This window comes from Pogoniulus pusillus, chromosome 13 (assembly GCF_015220805.1).
Source record: "Pogoniulus pusillus isolate bPogPus1 chromosome 13, bPogPus1.pri, whole genome shotgun sequence".
Lineage (NCBI taxonomy): Eukaryota > Metazoa > Chordata > Aves > Piciformes > Lybiidae > Pogoniulus > Pogoniulus pusillus.
In genome coordinates, this window is record NC_087276.1 from 16,782,102 (window position 1) to 16,796,148 (window position 14,047).

At 56.4% G+C, this 14,047-nt stretch overlaps 1 protein-coding gene across 8 annotated transcripts in view; it reads right to left on the reverse strand.

The window, feature by feature from the left end:
• LOC135180599 (syntaxin-binding protein 4-like) overlaps window positions 1-14,047 on the reverse strand; it is a 61,436-nt gene that overhangs the window by 38,859 nt on the left and 8,530 nt on the right. For 7 of the 8 annotated variants that reach the window (XR_010304500.1, XM_064153169.1, XM_064153168.1 and 4 more), the window contains exons 2-5: window positions 11,222-11,295; window positions 4,103-4,198; window positions 2,355-2,424; window positions 695-769 (exon numbers count right to left, since the gene is read on the reverse strand). Coding sequence is in view for 7 of the 8 variants with exons in the window: in XM_064153166.1 (XP_064009236.1) it covers window positions 695-769; window positions 2,355-2,424; window positions 4,103-4,198; window positions 11,222-11,295 (315 nt within the window). In the remaining variant the exon portion in view is untranslated. Of the gene's footprint in view, window positions 1-694; window positions 770-2,354; window positions 2,425-4,102; window positions 4,199-4,312; window positions 4,438-11,221; window positions 11,298-14,047 lie in introns of those variants that run through there. The other variant, XM_064153167.1, reaches the window with a different exon arrangement.

The following is a 14,047-nucleotide window of genomic DNA, read 5'->3' on the forward strand; positions in this document are numbered from 1 at the left end:
TCCTTCAAGCCTCTCTAGAGAAAGGAAGGTGTTCCAGGGAGTAGAGGGGAGAGGTTTCCAGGAGAAAATCCTTGCCTTTCCCTGAGGAAGGCAGAGCTTAGCTCAGTGTGAAGGGAAGATCCTGCTGTCCTGTACATCCTCATCCAGGCAGGGCAGGGAATCATGGAGTCATTCTGGTTGGTTAAGACCTTTAAGATCATCAATCCAAGCATTAGCCTGCCACTGCCAGGGCACCACTGAACCATGGCCTAATGCTCCAGCCCCTCAATGTCCTTCATGGAGTGAGTAGCCCAAAACTGAACCCAGGATTTGAAGTGTGACCTCCCCAGCGCTGAACACAGGAGCACAATCCCTGCACTGCTCCTGCTGCCCACAGCGCTGCTGATCCAGGGTCCATGCTAAACCACAGGCAGCTCAAAGCTCGAAGAGCCAGTACCAACCTCCAGCCAGGGCTGGAGCTGCTCTTGTGCTCCCTGAGGAAGCACCTGCAGACACCTGCCCCCTACCTGCATGCTCCTCGGAGCTGCCACCTGGCAGCCACCAGCTTGCCACAACAGCTCCAGCACATGCCCACCAGCACAGACCCCTGGCCAAGTGGATTTTGAGCTCCAGTAGGTCAAAGGCCATGCAGCTGAGGTGCTGCCAAGCAACGTGACCCTCCCTGGGCAGCAGCAGGTGATCCCCACCCCCTTACCTGGCATCGTCGTCGCGGGCGATCAGGAGCCGCATGTGGCTGGTGGCTGACGCCGTCCGCAGGATGTCCACAGCCCTGCCAGGAGAGGACCACCACAGCTTACCACCACTGCACACTGCTCCTCCCCACCCCAGCCACACAGCAGAGCTCACAGCACACTGGGCACACACCCACCGACTGGCACCTTTCTTGTTGCCTGGGGAACAGCCTCACAGAATCAGACAATTAATCAGGCTGGGAAAGACCTTCGAGTCCAACCTATCACCTAACACCTTCTGATTAACTAAACCATGCCACTAAGTGCCTCATCCAGCCTCACTGCCTGCCCTGGCCTTGGAGGGCAGCCAAGTCACAGCCTGGTTTCCCTTCTGCAAGGAGCTCCCCAAGAAAAGCAAACCCAGAAGGTGCAGGTGGTGGCAAGACCTCCCAGCAAACCTCGTCCCTCAGGGCTGGCCATGGGGGGACACTGCCCCAGGGGAGGCAGGGCTAGGAGCCAGACACAGCCTCTCTGAAGCTCCAGATGTGTCCCTGGGGACATTCTTCACCAAAGACAGCTGCTCTAGGGGTCTAGCAGCAGGTGAAGCTCCTCATGCTGCTTCCCAAGCATCCACCATGAGGAAATGCAGGGCAGGAGTGGACCTGCATCACAACTGATGGGAAAGGGCTGCCCCAAAGGTGTCTGCATCAGGCGGTGGTTCTCCTGGCAGCGAGCTGAGGGGCTGGGTTGCAGCTCTGGAGGGAATGCCCTGAGCAGGGCAGGGGCCAGGCGCTGGCTGATCTCCACCACTGGGAGCTGTGGGCTTGCTGGGAGGCTGCAGCAGACGGAGTGGGGGTGCCAGGAGCTGTTAAGCTGGAATCTGGGGGCAGTGTCTGAAGATCTCATAAACACAGCTTGGGTGCACAGCAGCTCATCAGGGTAGGGCTGGAAGGGACTTTTGGAGATCAACCAGTCCAAGCCCCTGCCAAAGCAGGGCACCCACAGCAGCTTACCCAGCAGCACAGTGCCCAGCTGCCCTTGGAAGCTCTCCACACAAGGACACTCCACAGCCTCTCTGGGCAGCCTGCTCCAGGCCTCCAGCACCCTCACAACAAACAACTTTCTCCTCCTGCTCAGATGGAACCTCCTGGCTGCCACTTTGTGCCCATTGCTCCTTGTCCTGTCCCTGAACACCACTGACAAGAGTCTGGCCCCAGCCTCTTGCCCTTCACAGCTCCTTTATCTCTTGCTGAGCATTGCTCAGATGCCCTCTGGGGCTGCTCTTCTGCAGGCTCTCAGCCTTTGCTCCTCCCAGAGCTGCTTCAGGCCCCTCAGCATCTTTGCAGCCTGCCCTGGACTCTCTCCAGCACTTCTCTGTCTCTCCTGAAGTGGGGAGCCCAGGACTGGACCCAGAGCTCCAGCCGTAATCTCCCTAGTGCAGAGTAGAGGGGCAGGACTCTCTCCTTTGCCCTGCTGCCCACACTCTTCTCAGCACCCCCTGAAGCTGAAAACTGATCAGATCCCCTCCCAGTCTGCCCAGATGGAGCTCACTTCTATACAGAATGCTTTCCTTGGGTCTTGCCCAAGCTGTCCCTTGGCAGCAGTTCTGGCTGTGTCACAGCACTGCCACTGCATCTGAAAGCACTTCCCAGGAACGCAATAATTCCCTCTGGAGATGGTTACCTCTCACTTGTCACCCCGATTAAGGAATCTCCATTGACCTCCAGGATCTGGTCTCCTGGCTGCAGGCGCCCTGGAAAGGGGGAAAATTAAGGCTAGAAAGCGCAGAAAACACAGCTGGAAGGGATTGGGAGAGGCTGAGCAGCTCCTGCCTCTGTTCAGACAGGAGGAAACACGCACAAGGTGGTGGCCCCAGATGCTCACCCAACCTGTTTTTCTCAGTGGCCATCGAGGAAGTTTCTCCAAACCTCCCCAATAGCCCCGTGACAGGGTCCCAAAACTTCCTCTGCTGTGGGAAGTCCTGGAAGTGAAGAGCAAAAACTGCAATAAAGCTCTTCCTGACCTGGGTCTGAGGTCAGGCAGAAACCCATGAGCAGCTCTGGCCCCAGCTCTGGGTGAATTCTGCTTTGCTAGGAGGACAAATGCTGCAATAAATCAGCTCTGGCTTAGATTCAGAGATTTCACAGCCTGGGCTGGGTTGGAAGAGACCTTCAAGATCAGCCAGTGCCAACCCCCTGCCGTGGTAGAGACACCTTCCTCCAGCCCAGGCTGCTCGAGACCTCATCCAGCCTTCAAGGAGGTTGTGGATCACAGAATCTACATGATCTATGAACCACAACCTCCCTGGGCAACCTGTGCCAGTCTCCATCCTCACTGCAAACAATTTCTCCTTCATCTCCGCTCTCAGTCTCTCCTCTCTCAGCCATTATCTCTTATGATGTCCCTCCCAGTCCTTGTCCAAAGTCCCTCCCCAGCTTTCCTGGAGCCTCCTTCAGGTGCTGGAAGGAAAGATGAAACCTGCAGACCCCTAGCCCAACACCTCCTGATGTGAAGCTGCTTGGAAGGAAAGCAGTGGCCCAGAGCAGAGCTGATTTCTCCTGAAGGTCTTGAATATTTGGGAGCTACAGGCGAGTTGGTGGCATGTGGGAAAGGACAGGCAGCAAAGGGAAGCTCTTCAGGATACAGGACATGAAGACTGGTCTGGGCTGGAAGAGACCTTGAAGATCATCCAGTTCCCCTGCCATGGGCAGGGACACCTCCCACCAGCCCTGTTTACTGAGGGCTTCATCCAGCCTGACCTACACCACCTCCAAGGAGGTTGTGGATCACAGAATGTACTGCTGAGACCTCACCTCTGATCCTGCCTCCAGTGCTGCTGTCCCTGCAGAAGGAGGACTCAGAGCTGCTGGAGTGAGGCCAGAGGAGGCCACAAAGATGATCCCAGGGCTGCAGCAGCTCTGCTGTGAGCACAGGCTGAGGGAGCTGGGGGTGTGCAGCCTGCAGAGGAGAAGGCTCCAGGGGGACCTCAGAGCTGCCTGCCAGTGCCTGAAGGGATCCTGCAGGAAGACTGCAGAGGGACTTGTGCTGAGGGTGCCTGAGCCAGGCCAAGGGGAAATGGTTTGGAGCTGAGGCAGACGTTGTTGAGTGCAAGGGTGGTGAGAGTCTGTCAGAGGCTGCAGATCACAGAATCCAACACACTTTCTGATTCTCTGATCCACAGCCTCCCTGTGCAACCTGTGCCAGTCTCTCCCCACCCCAAGTCAAGCAAAGGGCCTGCAGTAGCCAGGCCAAGGATGGTGCTGGATGTTACCACCACTGCTGCAGCCCAAAGGTGCTCCTCGCTGCTGGAAAATCCAGCAGGAAGCACCTGAGACGCCAAGAACAGGAGCATGCAAAAGAAAATAAAGGCAATACAGGGGATTTGGGGTTGCCTACAGGCTTTGGGGGGGCCTGCTACGTGTAGAACTCACCATCTGCATAAGCCACCCCTCCTGGAATGATCCTCTTGACGTAAACTCCATACTCCTCTCCAGTGAGTTCCTTGATGCCACCGATTACCTTAATCCCTGCAGGAAAAGGAAGCTCCATGACACAGATGCAGAAGCATCACAGTTTTCCCATGGGCCTCCTCAGGGGATGGAGCCCCCATGGTACCCCAGCACTCCCCCACACACACATACCAGCAGTGAAAATTCTCCACCCCATGTCCATTGTATGTGACAAGCAGAAGCAGCAGGAGCAGGGCAGGCACTGGCACAACACAAGGGCTAAAGGCATCTGAGGGCAGCTGCTGGGAGCAGCAAAGCTGATGAGGAAGGCACAGGTAAGGAGTGAGTAGCTCCAGATTCATGCAATCATTGTCTGCTTTGGGTTGGAAAGGACCTTTCAAGTCCATCCAGTCCAACCTCCTGCACTCAGCAGGGACACCTCCAAACAGAGCAGGTTGCTTACAGCCCCACACAACCTGACCTGCAGTGCTGCCAGCCACGGGGCAGCTCCCACCTCTCTGGGCAACCCAGGACAGGCTCTCCCCACATCAGTGCCAAACCTTTCTCCCTTCTCTCCACTCTCAATCTGCCTCTTGCAGTTCAAATCTTCCCTCCTTGTCCTGCCACCACAGGCCCTGCTCAGAACTCTGTTCCCAGCTCTCTTCTGGCCCCTTGAAGCACTGCAAGGCCACCAGCAGGTCTCTCTGAAGACTTCTCCTCTAGAGGCTGAACACCCCCAACTCTGCCAGCCTGACCTGACAGCAGAGCTTCCACCCTGCCAGCACTGCTGTGGCCTCCTCTGGCCCTGCTGCAACAGGTCCAAGTTAACCACTGATGGGAAGGGATCTGACCTTGCTGTGGATGCCTCATCCTGTATCCATGTCTCTGATGAGCTTTGTCCTAGGAGACATTGCTGGTGACAAGCATTTTCTCCAGGAGACCCCCACTGTGGTGGGAAGATGCCCCCATGTGATGCCTCATGCACCTCCCTCCAGGGGAGCAGAGCATAGGATCTGCCCCCAGGCACCTGCCACCTTTCTGAAGTCAGCAGGAGGGAAGGGAAGTAAGGGTTCAGGGTCAGGCTGGACAAGGCTCTGAGCAACCAGATCTAGTTGAAGCTCCAACTGAACCCTCACTGTGCTGGGCTCCAGGGGTGAGCCAGTCCCAGCTCCATACAGTGGTGAGAACATCCCCATGCAAGCTCTCCAGCTGCCAGGCTCCAGCAGCACCACAACCTCTGAAGCTGCCACCGATGGCACAACTGCACGAGGACCAGGGGCAATGTCTTCAGAGCAGATCAGGCTTAGATTGGATGTGAGGAACAAGTTCTGCAGCAGGAGGCTGCTGGAACACTGCAACAGGTTGCCCGGGGACATGGTTGAGGCCCCGTGCCTGGAGATAATCAAGGTGAGGCTGGACAGGGCTGTGGCAATCTGCTCTAGAGGAGATTGTCCCTGATGGCTGCAGGGGGGTTTGGGCTGGATGACCTCTGGAGGTGCTTCCAACCCAAACCATTCTGTGATGAAGAGCAGCTCCAAGAGAAGGGAGCAGCTGCTAGGCAGGAGCCAGGCTGCAGAGATGCCTTTGGCTGCATCTCCAAAGCCCCAGCCCTTCACCCACCATGCAGTGGCAGCCTATGGGTGGCCCTGTGGTACCTTGGCAAAGGCTTTGGTGCCCTGCAATGGGCACTTCCCCAGCCAGGGGACCTGTCCTGGGCAGCCTGCATAAGCTGGCTGGCAGGAAAAGGCCTAAGAGGCTGATTTGTGCAGGGCTCATTAAATCCTGCTTCCCAGAGCCAGGCTGTGCACAGGAGGATTAAAACCCTGCCTTTAATTAACAAATCTCTGCCCAGAGCTGCTAGGCAGGCATTTGGCTGCTCTGGACGGGAGGCCATGTTGAGGACAGGGCACCATGGGCAGGGACACTGCCAGCAGGCATCCAGCTGCATCCTCTGCCCGCTGCCCTGGGCAGCTGAGGAGCTGCTCCCAGCCTTGCTGGATGCACAAAGTGACCCTGTGTGAGGAGCAGCTCCCTCCAGGGGAGTCCTTCCCAGGCAAGAGTCACCTTTCTGAAGTGAGCAGAAGGGAGAAGGAATGGAGCCTGGGCTCGGGGTGAGGCTGGACCCAGGTCCAGTCCAACAGCAGGGTGCTGAGGCACTGCAGCAGGTTGCTCAGGGAAGCTGTGGAGGCTCCAAGCCTGGAAGTGTTCAAAGCCAAAGTGGAGCTAAGGAAGAAGCTCTTGCCAGTGAGGGTGGGGAGAGACTGGCACAGGTCGCCCAGGGAGGTTGTGGATCACAGAATCACATTCTGTTATTCCGTGATCCATAACCTCCCTGGTGGTGTTCAGGACCAGGCTGGATGAGGCCTTGAGCAACCTGGGCTGGTGGGAGCTGTCCCTGTCTATGGCAGGGGGTTGGGAGTGGCTGATCTTTGAGGTCACTTCCAATCCAACCCACGGTCTTGTTCCCAGGCACGCTCAGACCTGGGCTGAAGGGGAGCAAAACATACCCTAGGTTGTGACTCCCACCTTGGCAGAGCAGCTGGGTGCTGCCAGGCTATGCCCATGCTTCTCTCCCACCCATGGCCTCAGCACCAAGGCTGGGATGCTAGGTCCTGCCCTGGGAGATGCAGCAGGAAGGTCCCACTGAGGAGGCAAGGAGGGTGGCAGCAGGAGAGGAGGGGAGGGGAATGTGGTGGTGGGAAGATGAAGAGGAGTAGCAGGGGAGGAGAGGAATGCGGTGAGGGAAAGATGAGGAGTGGCAGGGGAGGAGGGAGAAGGGGTGGCAGCTTGGGAAAATAGCACAGCAAGATATAGGTGGATGAGGAGGAAGAGGAGGAAGCAGGGGGGAACGGAATGGCAAGATGGAGAAGGATGATGAGGAGGATAAAGGGGAGGATGACGGGGTGGATGAGGGAGGAGATGACGAGGAGGATGAGGGGGTGGATGAGGGGGGGAGCATGAGGATATGAAGGTGGAGGCAGGAGTCGAGGAGGAGGAGGGGCTGTGTCCTGCCAAGCCCGAGCTGTTTGGCAGTGCGAGGCTGACCGCAAGCAAGCCGAAGCAGGCAAAGGGTGGCCGCGGCGGCACCCTGCGGGGTCTGGCGGTCTCTAAAGGCTTCCTTCCACGGCACTGCCGCCGGGGCCCGGTGGAGGTAACTAACGGCTCTTTAATTATGGCAGCAGCTAAGCCCCACTCTAATGCTCATTAAGTCAGACTTAGGGCCAGCTAATCCAGCCTATTTTGGAGCCCTCCATTTAATCTTTTCCTTTCTGGCAGAGCTCCTGGAGCTGATGCCCACATCCTCAGGCTCTTCTCCTTTGCAGGAGAAGCGTTGCTGGAGGAGGTCCTGGTGCCCGTTCGGGCTGTGAGTGCCCACCACAGCCCCAGCTCCTTAGCCCTCCTAGAGAGGTCCTCAAGACCCTTGAGCTCCTCTGGCTCACCTAACCCTACTGCCGCTGCTGCGGGTGGCACACTCCTCATCTCCTCAGGCTGTAATCTCACCTGCTTCTGGCTCCCTCTGCCAGAGGTCAGGAGGTGTCCAGGCTAATCTGCTTGTTTAGCCCAACAGTAAATCATCTCTGGCACTTCCTGACCCCAGTGCCCGTGGAGGGAGGCTGCCTGCCCTGTGCCTAAGCCAGCAATGTTCAATTACATTTCCCTTAATCCCTCTGCTGATCTGGCAGCCCTGGCCAGCTTCTTCTGTCTGGAGGAAAGGGCCAGATTGGAGGTGAATCACTCCACTGCCCTGCCCTAAGAAGATGAAGGTCAAGATAATGAGATCTTGGTGTTTCTGAGGAGCACTCCTCGATCGGCAGCTTCCCTTTGATTCCCGCTTTCATTCCGAGCCCGGGTGCCGGCAGCTGCCAGGTAACCCCTTTGAACTCTCCTTCTGAGGTTCACCTGCAGGTTTCCACCTAAAAGCCGCAGAGCAACAGACCCGGGGCCAAACGCTGACCTGCCGCGCCGGCAGCCGGCGGGCGGAGGCTGCTCTGGAGGAAGGAGCTCTCCCGGGAGAACCCCTGCCCCAGAAACTCCTGGAGGCAGCTCTGCCTCCCTCCCAAGCAGCCACACCATGGGGCTCCTGCAGGCACCGCTTGGTCCTCAGCACGGAGGGATGATTTGTAGCCTCCTTCTCCAGACACGTTCCAAACCCTCCTGCATGTGTTCCTGTGTGACCCACTCTAGGTGATCTTGCCCTGGCAGGGGAGAGGGGCCTGGAGTTAGACGACCTTCTGAGGTCTCTTCTAACCCCTAATGTTCTGTGGTTCTGTCCTTTGAATCCCTGGAAAATTCAAGGTCAGGTTGTCTGGGGCTCTGAGCGACCTGCTCTAGTTGCAGATATCCCTGCTTGAGTGCAGAAGGGGTTGGACTGGGTGAGCTTGAAAGGTCCTTTCCAAGCCACACCAGTCCATGATGGAACCATCAAGCTGAATGTTGATGATCACAGAGGTCTCTTCCAACTGACACAAGTCTGTGATTCCTGGAGGGTGATCTTGGGTGTTTCGAGGCTCACAAGGCAGGATGAAGACAGCCAACAGTGGCATTAGGTAATCCATATTGTTACACCTTCCTGCAGCACAACTCAGGACCCTGCACAAGATCTGCAAGACCCAGCAAAGACCTTCTGGCCACAGATTGGAGGGAAAGGAGGAGGAGAATCACAGAATGCTTTGGGTTGGAAGGGATCTCCAAAGCTCACCCAGCCCAAACCCCTCTGCACTCAGCAGGTTGCCCATAGCCTTTGTCCAGCCTCACCTTGATGTCTCCAGGCGTGAGGCCCCAACCACCTCTCTGGGCAACCTGCTGCAGTGTGCCAGCAGCCTCCTGCTGCAGAACTTGTTCCTCACATCCAATCTCAATCTGCTCTGCTCTCATTTCAAACCATTGCCCTCATCCTGTCACTGTAGACCTTTGGGAACAGTCCTTCTGCAGCCTTCATGCAGCCCCTTCAGCTACTGGCAGGCTGCACTAGGGTCTCCCTGGAGCCTTCTCTTCTCCAGGCTGAACACTCTCAGCTCCTGTCTTTGTAGCAAAGGTGTTCCAAGCCCCTGATCTTTCATGGAACTCTTCTGGAGCCAGCAAAGTGGCTGCAACCTCTGTGCCCTTCTTCCAGAGGTCAGCAACAGCCTGGTCAAGCTTCTCTGGGTCTCTTCTTTTAATGCAGTAATTTAACCCAACAGCTAACATCTCATCAACTCATCCAAGACATTGCTCTCTACTCCTTCAACCTTAGCAACAGAAGGCCCAGAAGAGTCACCAAAGCCATTCCTTCAGGGCAGAAAGCCTCCTAACCCAAGAGCTGGGCAGAGCTGCTCCTTAATCTGTCTCCCATCTCAGGTCTCTTTGGGGAGTTTGACCTCTCACGAGGAGTCTCCAAGAGACCTGACCAAAGGCCCCAGAGCTGCTCTGCAGAGTGATGAGCTGCACTCACAACAGAAAACTCTGCATGGTAGAGCTGAGACACCCTGATGCAGGGTTCCAATGCTTTACCAAGCCCATGAAAGAGCTGCTGGACACAGAGGTCACCTGGGTGGCTATGCTGGATCCTTTGGAGCTGAGTTTCATGAAGCCATGGCTGTTTCTCACGGTCTGATGGAGGTGAGCATCACTTCTGCCTGCTCTCTTCCATGCTTTGATGTTCAGGGCACCACGGGAGGACACCTGACTCACTCAGTGCTCATTCCTTTACCCATGGGCCAAACTTTCCCAATCCACCTCCTACAGCCTGGGTACTCTAGGAGAGCTACAACACCTGGGCTCACCTCTTGGGAGTAGCTTTCTCTGGGAGGTGCTGCCAGCAGCAGGGCAAGGTGGGACTTACTTGGGATGTTATTTGGGGCTTACTGTTAGAGTTGTTTACATTTATTTTAATTAGCTCAGAAAAGCCTCTAAAAGTCTTTTCCCTCCCTCCCTCTCCCCTTTCCTGCTGACTCTGAGCCCAGGCTCCTGCATGACTCTGGTACCACAGATGCTGCACCATCCATGAGGAGTTAGTTGGGATTGTCATAGATCACAGCTTGCACTGGGTTGGAAGGGACCCTCAAAGGTCATCTTCTCCAAACCCCCTGCACTCAGCAGGGACACCTCCAGCGAGAGCAAGTTGTCACATCAAGTCTGATCTTGAATGTCTCCAGGAATAGGACCTCTACCACCTCTTTGGGCAGCCTGTGCCAGTCTCTCCCCACCCTCACTGCAAACAATTTCTTCCTCCTCTCCACTCTCAGATTCCCCTCTCCCAGCTCAAAGCCAATGTCCCTTATTGTGGTACTTCCAGCCCTTGGCAAAAGTCCCTCCCTAGCTCTTCTGGAGCCTCTTCAGGTACTGCAAGGCTGTTCTAAGTTCTCCCTGGAGCCTTCTCTTCTCTCAGCCTGCCCCCACAGGGGAGGTTCTCCAGCCCACTGATCATCCTCATGCTCTCCTCTGGACCCTGTCCAGCAGGTCTATGTCCTTTTTGCATTGGAAGCTGCAGAGCTGGAGGCAGTGCTGCAGGTGAGGTCTCAGCAGAGCAGAGCAAAAGGGCAGCATCCCCTCTCTCAGTCTGCTGCCCATGCTGCCCTTATTCTAACCTCCCAGCTCCAAAAGGTGCTGTTGGATGCTTTACCCAGGCAGGCATGAGAACCACTGCTTCTACAAGGTATCAGACTTCACACAGGGAATCACAGCACCGGCAAGGAAAGGTTGGAAAAGCTCTCTGAGCTCAGCCAGTCCAACCACGAACCCAACATCACCACAGCTATCAAACCCTGTCCCCAAGCACCATGGCTGCAGGCTTCTTGAATAGCTCCAGGCATGGGGACTCCACCACCTTCCTGGGCAGCCTGTTCTAACCCCTGCCCAATCTTCCATCTCCCAGCAGACCCCCAGGACGTGGAGGTCCACAAGCCAGCTTGCCCAGATGCACAAATCCTTCACACCCTTGCATCTTCCACCCCACACCTGGTGTGGCAAATTTGTGACCCGAAGTGTTGAAGCCTTTTTCTAAGCAGTGAATGATCAGGGAGGGGATTAGCTTGTGACAGCTCAGCATGCAGCAGGGCCTGGGGGGAGGTTGGAGTTGCCCCAGCCCCACCCTGCCTTCTCTCCTGGAGGCTCAGCACTCACCCAAGCCGTTTGCACAGTCATAGAAGTCGAAGCAATGCACAGTTCGGTCCATCCCGTACGGTCCCATGAGCGTCCTGGGGGAGAGAAGAAGGGGGAGGAGGAGAGGGAGAAGGGAAGGGGGAGGGCAAGGAGAACGTGAAGCAGCTTTCTTTCAGCAGCTAAGATAACACATGACACCTGTCCCACCACCCCAGACATTGCCCATGGAATGCTGCAGACCTGGGAAGCGCTTTAGGAAGGGTCCCACATTCCAGGGAAGAAGCTCTGCTCCTGTGCAAGGAGGAGTGCCTCACCTGGGCTGACTTTGCCCAGCCCTGATCTCCAGCTCTCATGCCTTGCTCTGGCTTGCCCAGCCTCGCTGTGGGCACCACCATCAGCCACCCAAGCAGCAGAAGTGCTGAAGTGCTGCCTTTGGAGTGCAGGGAGCTAGGTGAGAGTGGAGCTGTTGGCACTTTTGGTGGCCTTGTTTTGGGACACCCACCTAGCCAGAGGCTGTTTAGGAGAGGCTGTGGGGCCCTTGGCAGAGCCACACAGCCCAGGGGAAGTGATCTTCCACCTGCTTGGGTGCATGAGGAGAGGCTCCCACCTTGACCTGGTGGGGCAGGGACCTAGGGAACCACAGTTTGGTTAGAAGAGACCTTCCAGATCATCAAGTCCTTCTCTGGAGAGCTTCCAAGGCCAGCTGGGCACTGTGCCCCTGGGCAAGCTGCTGTGGATGCCCTGCTTGAGCAGGGGCTTGGACTGGGTGAGCTCCAGAGGTCCTTTCCAGCCCCACCTTGCTGGGGCTGTGGTGTGTGAGGGGAGGCTCCTATCAGACATCCCAACCTACACAGCCTGGGGGAAAAAAAAAATCCACCCTGCCCTCTCCCTCCCCCTGACGTTGATAGAGATAAATGAGAGAATATGTGCAGGGCTGGACATCATCCTCCCCACCCAGCAAATCTGATGGACCTGTCTGGGATTCATTACCCCAGATTAAGGGGGCTGGACAGCTGTGCAGCTCCCGGGAAATGAGATCAGAGCTGGCAGCACTCTTCTGGGAATAAAGCAGTTTGGCAGAGGCAGGCAGCCAGTAGTGAAGGCAGCAGGGCAGGAGCTGCTCCCCAGGCTCTGGCATGCAGGAGTGCTCCAGAGCTCTGGCAAAGGGGCTGCAACCAGCAGGGCACAAGATCTGCTAAGATCCTTAATGGTTGGGTTCCAAAGAATTCCAGAATCCCAGTGTGCTGGGGCCTGGAAGAGACCTCTGGAGAGCATCCAGTCCAACGATCCTCTGAGTCACAGAGTCCCCCTGGGACTCCTCTGATGCCAGCAGCAGCCAGCAGAGGATCTGCACCCCAAGAGCAGCCAAGGGTCAGGGCACTCCAGGGGCACTCTGCCTTTGGCTGAGGTCTCACTGCCTGCTGTGGCCTCTGCAGCTCCAGAGGTCATCTCCAGTTCCAGTGATGCTTGGAGGTCAAATTCCCTCCCAGCACCACCCTTGTGCACTGGGTTGTGTCTGCAAGATCTCCTCTGATGCCAACCCCACCGGGGTGGTGGAAGTGACTTTGATGAACGACATCCCAGAGTGCCAGCAGCGGGGGGCAGGAAGGGACCTCTGGACATCACCCAGTCCAAACCCCTTGCTTGATCAGGGGCACCCACAGCAGCTTGTCCAGTGGCCAGGAGGGTTTGGTAGCTCTCCAGTCTCGTGAGGAGCTGGGCAGCAATCCCTGCCCTTTGGTGGTGCCCATGGGCTGTAATTTCCCTGGGATGCTGAAAGGAGCAGCAGTTCTGGCTGGGTCCTTGGTGAGATCTCCCCTATTGCACTCCAAAGGCAGCACGGCAGCACTTCTGCTGCTTGGGTGGCTGATGGTGGTGCCCACAGTGAGGCTGAGCAAGCCAGAGCAAGGCATGAGAGCTGGAGATCAGGGCTGGGCAAAGTCAGTCCAGGTGAGGCACTCCTTGTATGGGAGCAGAGCAGAGCTTCTTCCCTAGAAGATGGGACCCCTCCCAAAGCACTTCCCAACACTTCAGTTACAGGAGAAAAGGAGTTTCTAAGTATCAGACCCCAAATGTAGACACAGCTGAGGAGGGACAACAGCATGGGGCACAGCACAGGGCCCTGAGTCCACTGAGGTGCAGGAAAGGAATAAATCACAGAGACTTCTCTCTTCAGGCATCCAAAACATCTCTCTAAGCCTCCCTGCAAAGCCAGGGACAGCCTCCTCTGAGATGCAGACTGGAAGCTTTTTCTCCTGGTCAAAGATTCCTCTCCTTGATGCTCTTGCAACTCTTTCAGGAGCCTAGCCCAACAACTGGCCACATCTGTCAGGAAGCAGAGCCCTTGAGCCTAGACTGGAGTTCCAACATCCCACCCATCCAGGATCTGTAGGGCATTTGGACTCTGCCAGGGAGGCAGCTCCAGCAGGAGCACACAGAAACAGCTCAAACCAGGCTGTGAGGTGATAGGAGGGCAGCAGTGCTGGGGCAGCAGAGACCTCCTTGACACAATCAACTTTCACCCCCAACTCAAGCACCAACAGTGGAACAGAGACTTCCTTGATGGAACCAACTTTTACCCCTAGCCCAAGCATCAGTAGTGGAGCAGAGACCTCCTTGATGGAACCAAGTTTTACCCCTAGCTCAAGCTTCACTAGTGGAGCAGAGACCTCCCCGATGCAATCAACTTTTACCCCCAGCCCAAGCAGCAATGATGGAGCAGAGACCTCTCTGATGGAACAGACATTTACCCCCAGCCCAAGCAGCAATGATGGAGCAGAGACCTCTCTGATGGAACAGACATTTACCCCCAACCCAAGCACCAACAATGGAGCAGAGAACTCCTTG